The following is a 15,060-nucleotide window of genomic DNA, read 5'->3' as shown; positions in this document are numbered from 1 at the left end:
TTAATTTCCAACACTGTTTCTGTTGACTTGCACTGTATATGTGTGTGAAAGAGAGAAAGAAAGAAAAACAGAGAGATTGAAAAGATTGTGTGTGTGTGTGTGTGTATGAATTAATGGTATGGGCCTCTAAAAGGTCAAGAGAAGAAGCAAACAGAGATGCTAATTCTCTCTTCCTACTTTTAGCTTTCCTTCTAATTTTTCTATTTATGCAATATTTTTTCCTCACAATTTCACTAAGTCTAGCTTCCTTTATATAAAAATGTCTCCTCTCTGTCTCTCTCTCTGACTCTCTCTCTCTCTCTCTCAATCTCTCTTTCACATACACACACACAGACACACACCTCGCCCTGTCCTCCTGTTCTGTATGGTATGGGAACATTCATGGGCCTGTCACCATGGAAACCAGGCCAATATGCTGGCTTCACTTTGCGTGCTTGCTTGTGTGTGTGTGTGTGTGTGTGTGTGTGTGTGTGTGTGTGTGTGTGTGTGTGTGTGTGTGTGTGTGTGTGTGTGCATGTATGTGTTTGGATGGTCATGCGTAGGTGTGTGTGAGACTGAGACTCATCCAGTTTGTTGGATGTTGAGCTTTCTGAGTAGGCAGACGTGCTCTTCCAGAAACACAGCAGAACACAAATATAACCACATCCCTCAATAACCTTCTTCTCCCAAAAGCCAACACCACAACAAAGAAACAATGAAATACCAAGATTTCTACAATATTCATGAAGAAAATCAGTAAAAGTATCAACTAAATAGTATTAATGAGATTCATATAGAGTGAATGATAATATTTCCTTTCTTCAATGTGTGTGGCCATTTTGGCTCTGTTGCAGCATGAGATCCTGCTCCCACAGTAGCACTGGAGGAAACCACAGGACTAAGCTACGGAAACACCTGTGGCCTGGCCACGCCTAGGCCAGCTGCCCTCTGGTTAATCTGCATGAGCGCCCTGTTTAGGAGGAGCGATAACCTTTCAAGCCCGCGCAGGGGTTAAACTCCCTGCGTTCTGAGGCGCAGGGGGAGGCATTTTAACGTGACACCCATTGCCGAACGGGTAAATGTCAGGCAGCAGGGGTGAGGATGGGAGACAGCGAGGAGGAAGGACATGTTTCGCTGTGGCACAGGCATCCTTTTTGAAATGTCACGTCAACACAAGGTGCATGCATCTGGGGTGACAATCTCAACTGGGCAGCGGGCTACTGTGGATCCCATCTGACTGCACTGAAGATAAAGAGACCCCCTACATCCTTTCCCTGTCAACCAGCCAACCACAACTCTGATGCTGCCCCCTCCTATATCACATATGTCCACCTTCTCATGTCATACGTACATCTCAACTTTATAATCCCAATGTCCTCCCAAATGCATTCCCATAATGCATTTAGCTTTTATTATGAATGCAAACGCCTCTCTTTTGTGACCTCTGTCTCAGTCTATCAACTTTGACCCTATGGTATTAATTCAAACCTCTCGCTCGCTACTATTTCCAACTAAATGAGGCCTAATCCACATACTAAAACCAAGCAGCAGCACAAAGCATAAAGACAATCACTAAATCAACTAGGGCACAAATTCCTGGTTTATGAAGGAATATCATCCAACAAGAGGATGATATCTACTGTATCTACAGCATGATTCCTCTCCCCCCTACTCTCTCTCCCTCTCCCCTACACTCCCTCTCTCTACTCACTCTCTCTCTCACAATCTCACTCTTTCTCTCTCTCTCACTCTCTCAGTCTCTCTTGCTCTCAATATTTCTCTCTCTCGCTCTCTCAGTCTTTCTCTTGCTCTCTCTCTCTCTCTCACTTTCTCTCAATCTCACTCTTTCTCTCTCTCTCGCTCTCTCAGTCTCTCTTGCTCTCAATCTTTCTCTCTCTCGCTCTCAGTCTTTCTCTTGCTCTCTCTCTCTCTCTCTCTCTCTCTGAGTGATCATCAGGAGAAAGCCCTTGCTCACCTGGCTGGAATGCGGGCTCTTATCAGATACTTAATTAGGAGACAAAAGAAGAGCGGGATTCATGCTTTCCCCTGCGGAATATTATCCCTGTTAGGATCTAATTACTTCCTGAAATGATGCTGATTAATAATGTTTCACTGCCGGCACCTCACACTATGAGGTGCTCACCATGCATAGCTCAACTCTGTGTAGTGCTTTAGTGAGTGAGTGCTTCCTGCTTTTAGTTTTCCTGATTTGTGTTAATTGACTGATAGTGCTTAACAAGGACACTGACTCATGCATTGTAGGAGCTTGGGGAGTTGCTAACAATGGTCCTCCGGTTGTTATTTGTGTGGCCACTGCAGGCAGTGCCTATTCTGCCTGAACAACATTTATTTTTGTCCACTGTAAGTGTGTGTGTGGGGGGGTATTTTCTTACCTGTCTAACAAAGCTGTTGGAGGTGGTGTCTGAGGAGGTGCTGCCATCTGAGCGTTTGAAGCGACTCTTTCTCTTTGCATACTTCCCCTGTGAGAAAAACATTGACAGAGAGGGGGACGAAAGGAAAGAGACAGACAGGGAGAGAGAGAAATTCATTAGTGGCTGGAACCTGGACATTTATGAATGCATGTTAGTTGGACCATGTTCATCTTTTGAGTTATCAATCAGCCCCAACATACTTTCAGATTCCACACCTCTGGTTTACAAAGACTACACAAGCAGAGTGACATTCCAACAGTGCATTTTCTATTCAAGTAGTAAAAGAAATCTCTTAACCAATCACATCTCTGTAAAGCTTATGATGTGATGTTTAAATGAGGAGGTGTTTATTCATAGTCATCAGTTTGCTTGATGGCAGAGATCTAAGGCTGAATGTCATCGGTACTCGGGACAGAAATTAGAATGATCCGTCTGCAAAGGGTTAACACACCTAAGGCAGTTTGAACATTGTCTTTGTCTTCCACTGTGGCAGGCACATTCAACTATCATCCCATATGAGGCCTCCATTGTGTGACTTTGGGCATCTCTGAACTGTAGATTCTGTCTGGTTGCTAAGTTACTTTTGATAAAAGCTACTGCTAGCTGACGGAGTGAAGGGTGAGTATCAATGCATAATGGCTGATGCATAATGGCGGTTAGTCTGACATCTGAGTGGGTGGTGTGTGCAGCAAATTGCTCTACACTGAAAACCAGTTTGAGTGCAGCACAGACGACAGACATATTTGTAAAGCCTTCATTCATCAAACCTGTCTTTGGTACGGCTGCATTTCTAACACACTCCTGAACAAGCCAGACCCACATATATTAATATCAAAAATAAAAGCTGGTTAATGAGGGAGGCTTTGAAATAGCCAATCAATATCAATATCCAGGAGACATACGTTTTATGTACGGCTGGAAAATATGGACTATAAATAAAATCGCAATCACGATTCAGAATTTAAATCTTTTCTTTCTCAAACTGTCCAAGAGTGACAAACCACCCAAGGAATGTTCTTAAAAACATCAATCACATCATTGACAAGTAATAAATATGTGACGTGATGACCCAGTTCAGCAAGAGTTGCAAACTAGCAAGAGTTCAAGAATTCAGCATTTGTAAATCTCCACAAAATAAAATGAATTCAGTCAATTAAATACAAACATACCCACAGCCACACACACATACCCACACCCACAGCTCTTTTCCATTAAAGCTGCAGTTGGCAAGATTTTTTTGATCATATTCACTGAAACCGACACTATGCTCCGACAGAACATAAATCAGCACACTTTTACCTCCACCTAGAGCCGGCTGTGAGATCTGACTGTCAATCACAGTCTGGTGCAGTCTGGTGCGCACTGCCGAGCACAAACTCGATGAGAGGGTGCTAGGTGGTAGTGGGGGAGGGGCATGAGAGTTGTAAACATTAAACATTTTGGCTAAGTCCCCTCAATCTGTCAGACTTGCCAGCTGTAGCTTTAAGGACCGGTGCGTGGCCTTGGTGTTTCCATAAGGAGCTGTAACATCGGGGACATTAGCTAACAATGCTAGAATTTGCTAAACAGTGCTTAGTAACGACACATGACATTTGGTAGGATCTCACCTCCCATGATGAGTAATGTCCCAGAGAGTGTACTGTCGGTGAGGTGTGTGAGTGCATGGCTGTGCCCTGACCAGGTCTTGCTGGCCTGAATGAGGTCCACTGTGGCATTAGTGAGAGCCAGGCCCGGTCACCATGGAAACAAGCACAGGTCTAATAGGGTTTGGTGGCAATCATGAACTGATGCCAGCTGGCAGTTTAATATGACACACACACAAACACACACACACACACATTTTGTATTTCTCTCTTTTCACTTCAAAATACATGCATAGACACACGTTTAAAAAGAGAACTCACATGAACCAAATCAAACATAAGCGCACAGCACACACACACGCGCGCAACAAGTTTATCTTGTTGGAGATACCGGACCTAAAGACCAAAAGGATGCCGTGGAGATGGAGATGAGAGACTTCCTGTTGACAAACATCCTTTGGAGTTAATTGGCTAATTAAAGGGCTAGTCAGAGGCAGAGCTTTTCTCTGGAAAAAGGACTGACTGTGTAAAAGAGATTTCAATGTTTTCAAGCCAAATCTACCTGTTTCAGAAATATGACTCAGGTCAATTTTGATACCCCCAAGTGGTATTTAAAAAACACTTTGTTTGACTCGCTCTCAAAAACACCTACAAATACACACAATCCAGCATTAAACAAATCTGTGTCCCATATGCTATATAGACTTTAATGTTTCTGAGAAAGCAGACAACCATAGTCACCATGACTTTCGATCCAACAAAATAACAATTGTGCTATAAGACAGTGAGACACACACAAACACACAAACACACACACAAACAAACAAACACACACACACACACGCACACACACAACCCAACACAACCCACTGAGTGCCACTCACTAACTATCGGGCAGAGAGTCCAGCCCCAGCTCGGGGAGAATGCTCCTGTGGACAGCTTGATGTATTGCCACCCTCACCCCTCTGTGTCGCCAGTCACTTACCTGGAGACAGCACTGCTCAGACACGGCGATAAAGAATATGGGGCATGACTCTGATGGATGAGATAGATACTAGATAGAAACTCAGAGACCTGTCTGTATTTGTCTGTCCATGTTTCTATTATAAGCGATTTGGCTATAGCTTTGCTGATCTTGGCCAGTGTAGGCTACATAATGTTTATGAGCTTACAAGCATATTGAGGACAAACATTCCACACTGGTTATAGTCTTTCTGTTTCACTGTACGTGGTAATGAAAAATCAAACATGCCACACTGGTTATAATCTTTCTGTCTCACTGTACGTGCTAATGAAAAATCCAAGCTGTCTCCCCCTTGTCACATTTGTAAATACATTACCATTTATGTGTCATTGGGCAACCGATGCCAAGTGATGTCAAATGCGTAATTCATCATTTATCCTAAATGACTTCAGATTAATACGTAACACATCAGAGAAATAAGTCACTGATGTTGAGAAAAATATGTGTCATTAAACAAAAGCAAAGCTTGATCCTTGAAAACATGGCATCTTTTAAAATAAACTCAAGCTCCAGGATGTTTTGATTTATTCCACTCCAGATCTTTTTTGTATGGTAATTGGTGGATAATCTAATCCGGTGACTGTGGTCAGGAAATCGCTTGTAATGCGAATGCAACATTGGGCCATTCCTAGCCCTGCATTACCTTGGTCTGGAACACCACTCAGCCATTGCCATGACAATGGAACTGACCGTGGTGCTGAAAAACAGCCATACTGCTATTGTTGGACATATATTATACGCAATATGTCTATAAACTTAAACTCTAACCAACATACAGCTAAACACAAATAAGCTTAATAGCTAAATAGAAATCATTTTTAAAAAACATATATTATTAGTGTATTTTTTGTTGGGTCAAGAAACTCATGAATCATTGTTGCACCACATTGATCTAGATGTATCATTCATATAGGACCTTTTAATGAATTCCACAAATCAAAAATCAATTTCCTTTGCTATGCCCCTGCCAATCCTCAAGAGTATGTTACAATAGCAGGAGACACACACACACACACACACACACACACACACACCTCAACATGAACCAACTCCAAACAAACAAACAACATACTGCATCAGCATCAGCACGCTGCAGGCACACACAAACACTGAATACAAACTGAATAAAGCAGAGGAGTAGCATTAGGAGGTCAGGAGAGACAGATAGAGAGAAAGACAAGACAGAGACAAGGAGTATGAGATGACAGAGAGAGAGAGAGAGAAAGAGAGAGAGGGTGAGTGGGTGGCCATTCCTACAGCACAGAGGTCCTGCGGCTCTCCCTGGCGTTCTCCCCTGCACTCCCTACCAACCTGCGCCCTGCGCCCTTATGGCATCTCTGCGTGGACTCAGTCATACTGCAGTTCTCACCTGGGGAGAGCAGAGCGCCATAGTGAGCAACTAGGATGTTGTACTAGATCTCTGTGCACCTTCAAAACTTTTCAACGAACCTAAGCTGGAGGTCCTATGTGATTAAACAAACTTAGTCATCCAGTTCACCCAGAGGGCTGAACCGGGCAGCCCTGAGAGCATGCCTACGTTGTGTGTTCCCTCCATTGTTCCGCAATGTTCCCAACTGGTGGATGACTCATGTTTGAAGTGGTGAAGAAGGTTGAAGCTTCTTGAACATGGCCCCGGTCTCAGTGTGTGTGTGTGTGTGTGGGGGGGGGGTGTGTGTTTTGTACAGGTCTTTTTTATATCATCATTCTTTCCTGGTCGATCGAATGACCAATCAAAACCCACGCGAGAGAACTGTAGAAGCATGAACGCAAATGTACACACAAACTCTCTCTCTCTCTCTCTCTCTTTCTCTCTCTGTCTCTATCTCTATATCTCACACTCTACCAAACACAAATGCACTTAAAACCCACATGAGCAGTGATATCAGCATCATATCCACCCCCTCAGATCTATCTATAGAGAGTACCATACTCTGAGCACCGCGGGTCAGACTCACTCACTCGCTCAAACACTTTGAACGGAATTACATAAATATCATTACATAAATACTATGCAACAGCAGAGATAAGCAGACCACACCTCAATATGCCACAAGTGAACACCTCCATCACAACGCTTCCCTCCTTCTGCACTGGCTAAATTTAGAGTTGAGAATGAGAAGGAAGGAAAAACTGGATCAACAAACTGGAGCTTTGACTGATGACAAAGGATCACTCTTTTGCTCTGTATACTTTATACTTATAAGAGAAATAAACTTGTGGACAGTATATCCTATACCTTACTGGATGCAACAAGAGCTCCAATACTCCCTGACCTAATCCAAAACACTTTTCCCATCCTAGGTGTCCACAACTGTGACACACCTGTAGGCTGGTAGAAAAAAGGTGTTTGTGTGTGAGAGAGAGAGAGAGAGAGAGAGAGAAGTTCTATGAACGCGTGGGCGTGGTTTGAAAGCTGATGGGAAATATTTACACAGAAATGACATCATTAGTTAAAATCAATCAATCCACTGTATTTTTACTATGTTTATAACCACTTGATAAAGAAACGTAGCGTAGTAGCCTACAGCTCTTCCATCGTACGTATAAGCTAACAGCACAAATCACTAATCTCGGCTACCCTACAGCAGATAAGTTTAGTTTTGCCATGAAGTAGCCGAGGCAAAAAAAATAAATTACTTCGCCTATCAGGACCAGGAATCGAGAGAACAGACTAGCAATAAAGCGAAATAGAATGAAAATTATTTAAAAATCTGACCAGGGTGGCAAACAGCCCTGGGCGACATAACATAGGCTACATCCAACATTTTGCTCAGTCTTTGAAGCATTGCCAATATTTTCAACGTCAGAAGTTCATCATTTGTTACACTATGGATAACAGGCTAGGCTATTCCTACGTGTTTCGAAGTGTCTAAGCCGTTAATTTGGCTAGGCAGCATCCTTTTCCATTTGCTACACAACATCCAAACGAAAAAAACAACCTTCTATCATTCAAAAACCGCGACAACCGAGGGACATTTAGAGATCAACAGGCTGCCAGAGAAGATGGCAGTGTATTTCTTTAGAACCTTTTCCGCTATCTTGTATTTGGGGGTGTATGGGCTATGTGCGTAAACTGTCTGTATGCGCGCGTTGATGTTCTTTTATCCTACCTGTGCGTGCGAACCGTGATCGAACATGTCCATTTGAATCTCCTGGGTTGAAGTGGAAGGTGTCCTGGACATACTACTTTTCTGGACCATTGATTTTACCTTTCAACTCTGGTTATTATTGTTTCATATAATGTACTTTTCTCACTGTAGCCTACGCATCGTTGGATGAAATGACGGTCGCTCCTGTCTTGGTTTTCCTTCTGTCTCTTCTGGCGTTTTTATCGCCTCGCAGCTGCTCCTCAGTCTCCCGTAGCAGTCCTATCGACCTCGCGCAGACAATACAGTACGCTCGTGATTCCAGCTGCCAAGCGTAGAGCCACGCCTCAAGACGTTGGCACCGCCTCCTAAACCTAATCGAACAATCGGTGGTGACCACGGCGGGGCTTCCGGGATCTTGCCGTCGAGATTGGGCAAGAAATGCAGTTAAAGCGGAGACTGGGGCTGAGAGATGCCTGGATATGCGGAATCTAGGCCTGCTTCGCTACAATCACCCATCCTTGTATTGGCAAATGAATAGGCAACATCACCAGAGTTATTGTTCAATGGTTCATTTGCAAACCCATTCTTAGGAGTGAAAAAGATAGGAGAAGGAGAAAAAAAGATGAAAGGTGAAAGCTGAAGCCATGAAGCTGATCCTTTGTTAGAAGCTCCACTACATAGGATAGGCTTTCCAGAAGACAAGAGATAGCTTAGGCTACTGAGGACTTGTTTACTTTAATTTATAAGTGCATTTTATTAACGTTTTATTGGCACTGGCTACGAATCGTAGGTCTAAACGTTGCGTCTCAAAGAAATTCAACATGTAGCCTAGGCCTATAGATTAATGATTCCAAGACACACAACGTTGGTAAATTAAATAATTAGTATTGCAACAATTTACTACATACTAAGCTTCTGGCGAAACAGCAGGAAGTTTTTCAAAATTCAACAGGTGCGTAATTCACAGAAGCGACTGAAAAGTGTTGAGGGCATCGGAGAACCGTGATGATAAAGATTCGGTTGAAACAGCACCGACTCGTGGCGATGCTGGGTAATGAAGAAAACCCACGCCTTTTGGGATATACCACTATTTCGTACATAGGGGTAATATTAGGCTATACATCTTTAATAATAGCATGCTTCACCATCAGCATAATCAAAATATCATTATTTGTACATTTATAGATTTATACAATACACACAGCTACAGTTAAACAAAATAAGATATGGCTATTTAAAATGAAAATAAATGAAAATTGCATCTTACACACCCCTGATTGTTTTATTCTTATAATCCATTACGTCAGTCTATTTCGATTCCGCACTCTCTGTCCTAGCCATGAGGTAAGGAAGTAGCTGATAAAATATACCTTTGCTTTCTACACAAACTGCAGAAATCTGTCACAAAGTTCACGAGTAAATATGCGGGTCATAGCATGGGTTGTCAACGAGACTCAATGGAATGGAAAAGCAAACTGTCATGTACATTTTTGCCTGTGCTACGATGTCAGCTAACATGGACGCCATGTTGCTGTTCATGGATATGAGGCCCAAGATGAGCTGTCGCACTAAAATGCACGACGCTTAAAGAGATGAACTTAGATCATAGTAGTGCTCCAAAATTCAAGCAACAAGTTTGCAGATTAGTCGTTTGTAATGGTTGCGTTCTGTATGCTAACACCCACATGCAGCCGAGAGCAGGTTTTGATAACGCTACGTGTACCTGATCTGTCAAGTTTGTAGCTATCGCTAGCCAACCTAGAGAATGCAGTATGATTGGGTCATGCTTGTTTTCTGTCTGTGTCGCACAGTGTTGTCCCACCTTTGTTATACCTAATGAGTAGTGTAAATTCTGAACACAGTGTTCACAGTCTAGACAACACTATCTTGAGGAGGCATGCATGAATAAGAAGAGGTGGGATTTGATAACCTACAAAATACTGCTGGCTAGGATGATTGCAAGAACCAGCATGATCTAACGGACTCTTTCCTGTTATTTTTCCTCAGCATGCTCAGGCTTCAAAAGCGCCTGGCGTCCAGCGTCTTGCGCTGTGGCAAGAAGAAGGTATGGCTGGACCCTAACGAGACTAACGAAATCGCCAATGCAAATTCCCGTAAGAGAGCCATGCTAAGAATACATTCACTTTCCTTGTCCCTGCTCATTTTAGAACTGCCCCCCTTGTTTTGTTGTTGTGGTATAAAATCACCATGACATATCTCCTTGTTTTTGTGAAATTAGAATAAACATGTACCACCATCACTGTATCACCCCAGTGCTCCATCGCCCTTATTACCATCCTAAACTCCTCAACTTTCATCACCTTTAGGGCAGCAGATCCGTAAGCTGGTGAAGGATGGTCTGATTATCAGGAAGCCGGTGACGGTCCACTCACGTGCCCGCTGCCGCAAGAACACACTGGCACGGCGCAAAGGCCGCCATATGGGCATCGGTGAGTGGCAACAAGGGAGTGTTGTCAGTACATCGAGTATAGAACCATGCACTTTTGAAAACGATTTTGATAAGGTGCCACCTCATATATATTTTGGCCACATGGTTTTGAAGATTCTTATATAACTATTTGTATTTGTTTGACTTCATCATTAGTTTACATGGTACCTTTTGCCATGAAATAGCTGTGCTGATATGGTATTAAACCTAAATGTACTAACTTACTGATCAGTACTGAACAATACTCTGAGCTGGTGTAGCTGTAAGGGAATGTGGCTTAATCATGGTTTTTGAAGACATCACTGTTAATAAATTTTGAACTTTCCAATCTAGGCTAACGGTTGGTTTCCACACACCAAAATTTCGCTTTGCTCTCATTGAGGTTGAATTGAGACGAAATTCACCCTGGTTGGGCGAAATGAGGGCGAGTCACCGAGGCAGGCGAAGCAAAGTTGGCGAAAGTTTAAATTTATTCAAATGAGGACCATTCGAGAACCAATCAGGTCCACGTGTTTGTGTTTGGAGGCGGAAGTTACAAAAAAGTCTGACCAAGATGGCGGAGACTACCTGAGCTGTAACATGAACATTTGTATGTGATTAAAGGGACACCAGTCTGCCATTATACACACGTTTGCAACAATCTCTAGCGTTTTGTTAGCCTGCCTATGTGCTGTAAACTGATCCTGCTTCGGTCGGCGGGTAGGATACACCAAACTTGCAAGTGGGATATTCTTCCTACAGGCAGTAGGGGCGGGCGAGAGAGCCTTCATTCGCCCCGTAATGAGTCATTTAACCATATACCGACTTACGAAGATGATTAATTAACACGAAAACGTTGCCTGGTGTCCCTTTAAAATGTTTCTACACAAACATTGGTACTTGTATCAACATGAATTGTGGTTTATACTGTATGCCACACCACTAAATAAACCACTGTATATGTTAGTTTAAACACTCAAACTTTTCAGCTAGCCGACAATGTTCGGACATTGGATTTCAAACCTTGTTTCTATGAACATGAATTGTTATGTATAGGCAACATCAACTTATGGCCTCCTTACACCAAAAAATTTTGACAAGATTTAGAAAAGATTCTTGAAAGATTGGAGTCTTTTAACTAATGCCACCCATTCAAGCTTTACTCAAAAGACTACAATCTTTGAAAAATCTTTCCCAAATCTTGTCTTAGTTGTTTAGTGTAAGGAGGCCATTAGTCGAGGCATAAAGACCCCTGGATATCTTCATTAAATACTTAAACTTTTGAACTAGCTGATAGCTTAATTAGCTCACTTACCACCACTGGCTAGACACTGCAGTCAAACGGTTAGCGGTTTGGCCGTCATGCCCCCACGCTGGCCGAAATTCGCGAGGTGTTTCGCTGTGTGGAAACCTACCGTAATTCCACATGTTGGGTATAATTCTTCAACAAAACTAAGCCAGTGCCAGATTAGATGGATTACTACCCACCAACATCAGAGTATTTTGTTAGTTGCTAGATGATCTCAGAGGTTAACCATTGTATCCATTCAGTGCATCTTACATGAGTGAAAACATCCAACAAAGCCAGCAAAGGAGCTGCAATTGTTACCACATATGGTAGTTGCTGATCATTTATAGTAACACTAGTGCAGTCTGTTCTGTTTGTACACAAACATTTGACCCTCATCCCAAGGATGTTTTCAGGTGTTTTTTTGTTTGCAGTGGTGTTGATTACTGATGGGCTTTTTGCACAGGTAAGAGGAAGGGCACAGCCAACGCTCGCATGCCTGAAAAGCTCTGCTGGATGAGACGAATGAGAATACTGCGCCGGTTGCTACGGAGATACAGAGAGTCGAAGAAGATTGACAGGCACATGTGAGTAGTCTGTCTGCTCAGTGGTAGTCCTCTTAAATGTCCAAAGGGGGGCACTCTACTGCCAACATATAAACATAAGGCCCCTTTGTACAAAGTACAAACATTCTTTTCTCAGTCTAGCATTGGTGTCATTGTATGTCAGATAAAATGCAATGTAGCAAACTACTGAAGGGACAGAATTGGCTGTATTTTTAGTTGCATTCTAACATTTGAATGAAACAATTCTAAAATAGCATTGAGTTTCTTTTACAAGCTCATGTGGGACTGGTGGAAAAGCTTATAATTTATTTATTTTTTCCCCACTGACCTCCCATGAATCACTATTAGGCAGCATTTATCTTATTGGAACAGTTCAGCTGACTAGAAGTTCCAGCCCTTACTGTTCCCTCCTCTATGCTACCCGTCATTGCTGGGCAAGGCTTGGAAAGAAGGCAGAAAAAAACGCCATCTTAGAAGCCATTTCTAGGTGCATGTTGAACTGTTAGACTCCACTGCTCCCTCCAGTGGTGACTGGGGTGCTTGTCAGGTGAGGGGATGTTCCGTAGAGTGGTGGGAACTGTGAGCCAGGCTTCTTCCTGTTACCCACATGTCGCACAGCTGAGACGTTCAGAGTTCAGAGGGGTTGCGAAAGCCTGTGTTCCTCAAGTGTTTTGTGTTCTCATGGTTGGTTGTTGATTTAAAAAAAAAAATATTTTGCTTTGCTCTTCCTGACCGCAGGTACCACAGCCTGTATCTGAAAGCGAAGGGAAACGTGTTCAAGAACAAGCGCATCCTCATGGAGCACATCCACAAACTCAAGGCAGACAAGGCCCGCAAGAAGCTCCTGGCGTAAGACTCCTCTCAAACCTTATAAGGCCACTCCAGTGCAGGGCAGCCCACAGCCCACAACAACTCTCTTCATACCCCCCCCCCCCCCCCCCACCCCCCACCCCCACTATGTAGTGTCCATCAGCTGGATATCCGCTTTTACTTTTACATTTGACTTGCATTAGGTGAAGAAGAGATTGAATGGAATGCAGGGGATATACTTGCTTTTAAAGGTGCAATAAGTGATGCCACACGTTTTTTAGGCTAAAACATTTTATGTCACTTACTGCAAACATCACCTAACCAACCGCTAGCTGTCTGTGTCCTGAATACACTGTAAAAAAAAAAAAACGCGATCTCTGTAGACAGCCCAGGCTTCAAAAATGGCAATAAAAACAACCTGGGCAAACCTAGCCCATAAAAACATAACAAACTGTTCCAGCAAATCACAGACGAGATGCCCGTTTAGGAGAGTTTCAATTGCACTTGAGCAGCACGGGAGGAAGTAGCGAGCTAGCTCTCTGTTTTGTTTGAAAGTCAACAGAAGTGACGTTACCCAGCATCGCTTAGAGCACCTTTTACAACTCATACTGTACGTGTAGGCGCCATGGCTGGCATGTGTATCCTGCATCTGTTCGGTGCGCTGGTTGTGCACATCCTCCAGAAATTTAACACAATGCGTCCGTAGGATGCCGTATTCATATGGGTATGTAGATGGTATAGGCATGTTATGTGACGTACATGAGCATGCGAGACCAGCTTTATTTACAACTTGAATATGATATCCCCAGCCTAATCATCCGGTGTGGCACACAAGTATCTCTTTTTCTCTCTCATATTTACCCCCCATTTATGTCTGTCTGTTTTCAGTGACCAGGCTGAGGCACGTCGCACAAAGACCCGGGAGGCCCGTAAGCGCAGAGAGGAACGGCTGCAGGCCAAGAAGGAGGAGATCATCAAGACTCTGTCTAAGGAGGAGGAAACTACCAAAAAATGAAAATAATAATGATTAAAAATCCTCTCCTACTCCCCTCTTCTCCCAACAGATGTATTGCGCTTTTTTCGCTGTATATGGTGATAACATTATTGAGTTGTACAGACAGAATAAATTGTACAGTGAGAGTGAAGTCTGCTTCCACGTGTGTATGTGTGATCAGATGCTGTGAGACTAGTTTGCAGTTGATAATAAAAAATGAAAGAAAAAATATCTGAATTGGTGTCCCTGTTGTCTTGTAATACAAACAAAAGCCAAATGTGACTAGTGGTTCAGTAGACACAGAAATTTGGAGCTCTGTAGGCTGCTATTGAGGGAGGCCAGAAAGGAGTTTGGACACATTTGGAAGTAGCATCACAAGATTAGATTAGATTAAACTTTATTGTCATTGTGCAGAGTACAAGTACAGAGACAACGAAATGTCTCTAATTGGCTAATCAGAAGTGCAAAAAAATGGAATGTGATCTGCACAGTATGGCAGGTGATGCATAAACAGTATAAGATATATAGTGCCGTGTAGACAATAGTATGCCGTTAAGAAGGTGGAAACGACTTTTATGCATGTAATGTGGGACTGCTCTAAGATTTATGATTTTTGGAATAAGGTATTAGTCATTAGGGGGACTGGACTTCATAGTCGCCTGCAGCCGTCTTAAGCTGACTGCATAACGTGATTATTTTTGAGATTCTGATACCTTTTTAACCATGACACAATTCCGGTTTGAAAACGTTACAGAATCTCAGAAATAATCACGTTATGCAGACAGCTGCAGGCGACTACATGAAGTCGAATCCCCCTATTGTCTGATCTGGTTCATATTCAGCTCCCCATGGACCCTGGTTTACACC

The 15,060-nt window shown here is 42.9% G+C and overlaps 2 protein-coding genes across 9 annotated transcripts in view; one reads left to right on the top strand and one right to left on the bottom strand.

Annotated features, from left to right (window-relative positions):
- cacnb1 (calcium channel, voltage-dependent, beta 1 subunit) overlaps positions 1-8,389 on the bottom strand; it is a 32,841-nt gene extending 24,452 nt beyond the window's left edge. For all 7 annotated transcript variants that reach the window (XM_076265597.1, XM_076265598.1, XM_076265599.1 and 4 more), the window contains exons 1-2: positions 8,129-8,389; positions 2,373-2,459 (exon numbers count right to left, since the gene is read on the bottom strand). In XM_076265597.1, coding sequence (XP_076121712.1) covers positions 2,373-2,459; positions 8,129-8,218 — 177 coding nt within the window. In that variant the 5' untranslated portion in view covers positions 8,219-8,389. The remainder of the gene's footprint in view (positions 1-2,372; positions 2,460-8,128) is intronic.
- Positions 8,390-9,403: 1,014 nt separating this feature from the next.
- On the top strand, positions 9,404-14,430 carry LOC143102168 (large ribosomal subunit protein eL19-like). 2 transcript variants are annotated; one of them, XM_076265596.1, is made up of 6 exons: positions 9,404-9,451; positions 10,115-10,221; positions 10,435-10,557; positions 12,290-12,410; positions 13,128-13,238; positions 14,088-14,430. In XM_076265596.1, the coding sequence occupies exons 1-6, from the start codon at positions 9,447-9,449 to the stop codon at positions 14,212-14,214; spliced, it is 594 nt and encodes a 197-aa protein (XP_076121711.1). In that variant the 5' UTR covers positions 9,404-9,446; the 3' UTR covers positions 14,215-14,430. The 2 variants fall into 2 exon arrangements, with proteins under 2 accessions (XP_076121711.1, XP_076121710.1); XM_076265595.1 differs by lacking the exon at positions 9,404-9,451 and adding an exon at positions 9,994-10,022.
- The last annotated feature ends 630 nt before the right edge of the window (positions 14,431-15,060 follow it).

Source organism: Alosa pseudoharengus, unplaced genomic scaffold (assembly GCF_046254945.1).
Source record: "Alosa pseudoharengus isolate Yale_2024_CS ecotype anadromous, Long Island Sound unplaced genomic scaffold, YU_APseudo_1.1 YU_APseudo_1.1_scf_4, whole genome shotgun sequence".
Classification (NCBI taxonomy): domain Eukaryota; kingdom Metazoa; phylum Chordata; class Actinopteri; order Clupeiformes; family Clupeidae; genus Alosa; species Alosa pseudoharengus.
The sequence above is the reverse complement of the archived record's forward strand: the minus strand, read 5'-3'. Positions and strand labels throughout refer to the sequence as shown.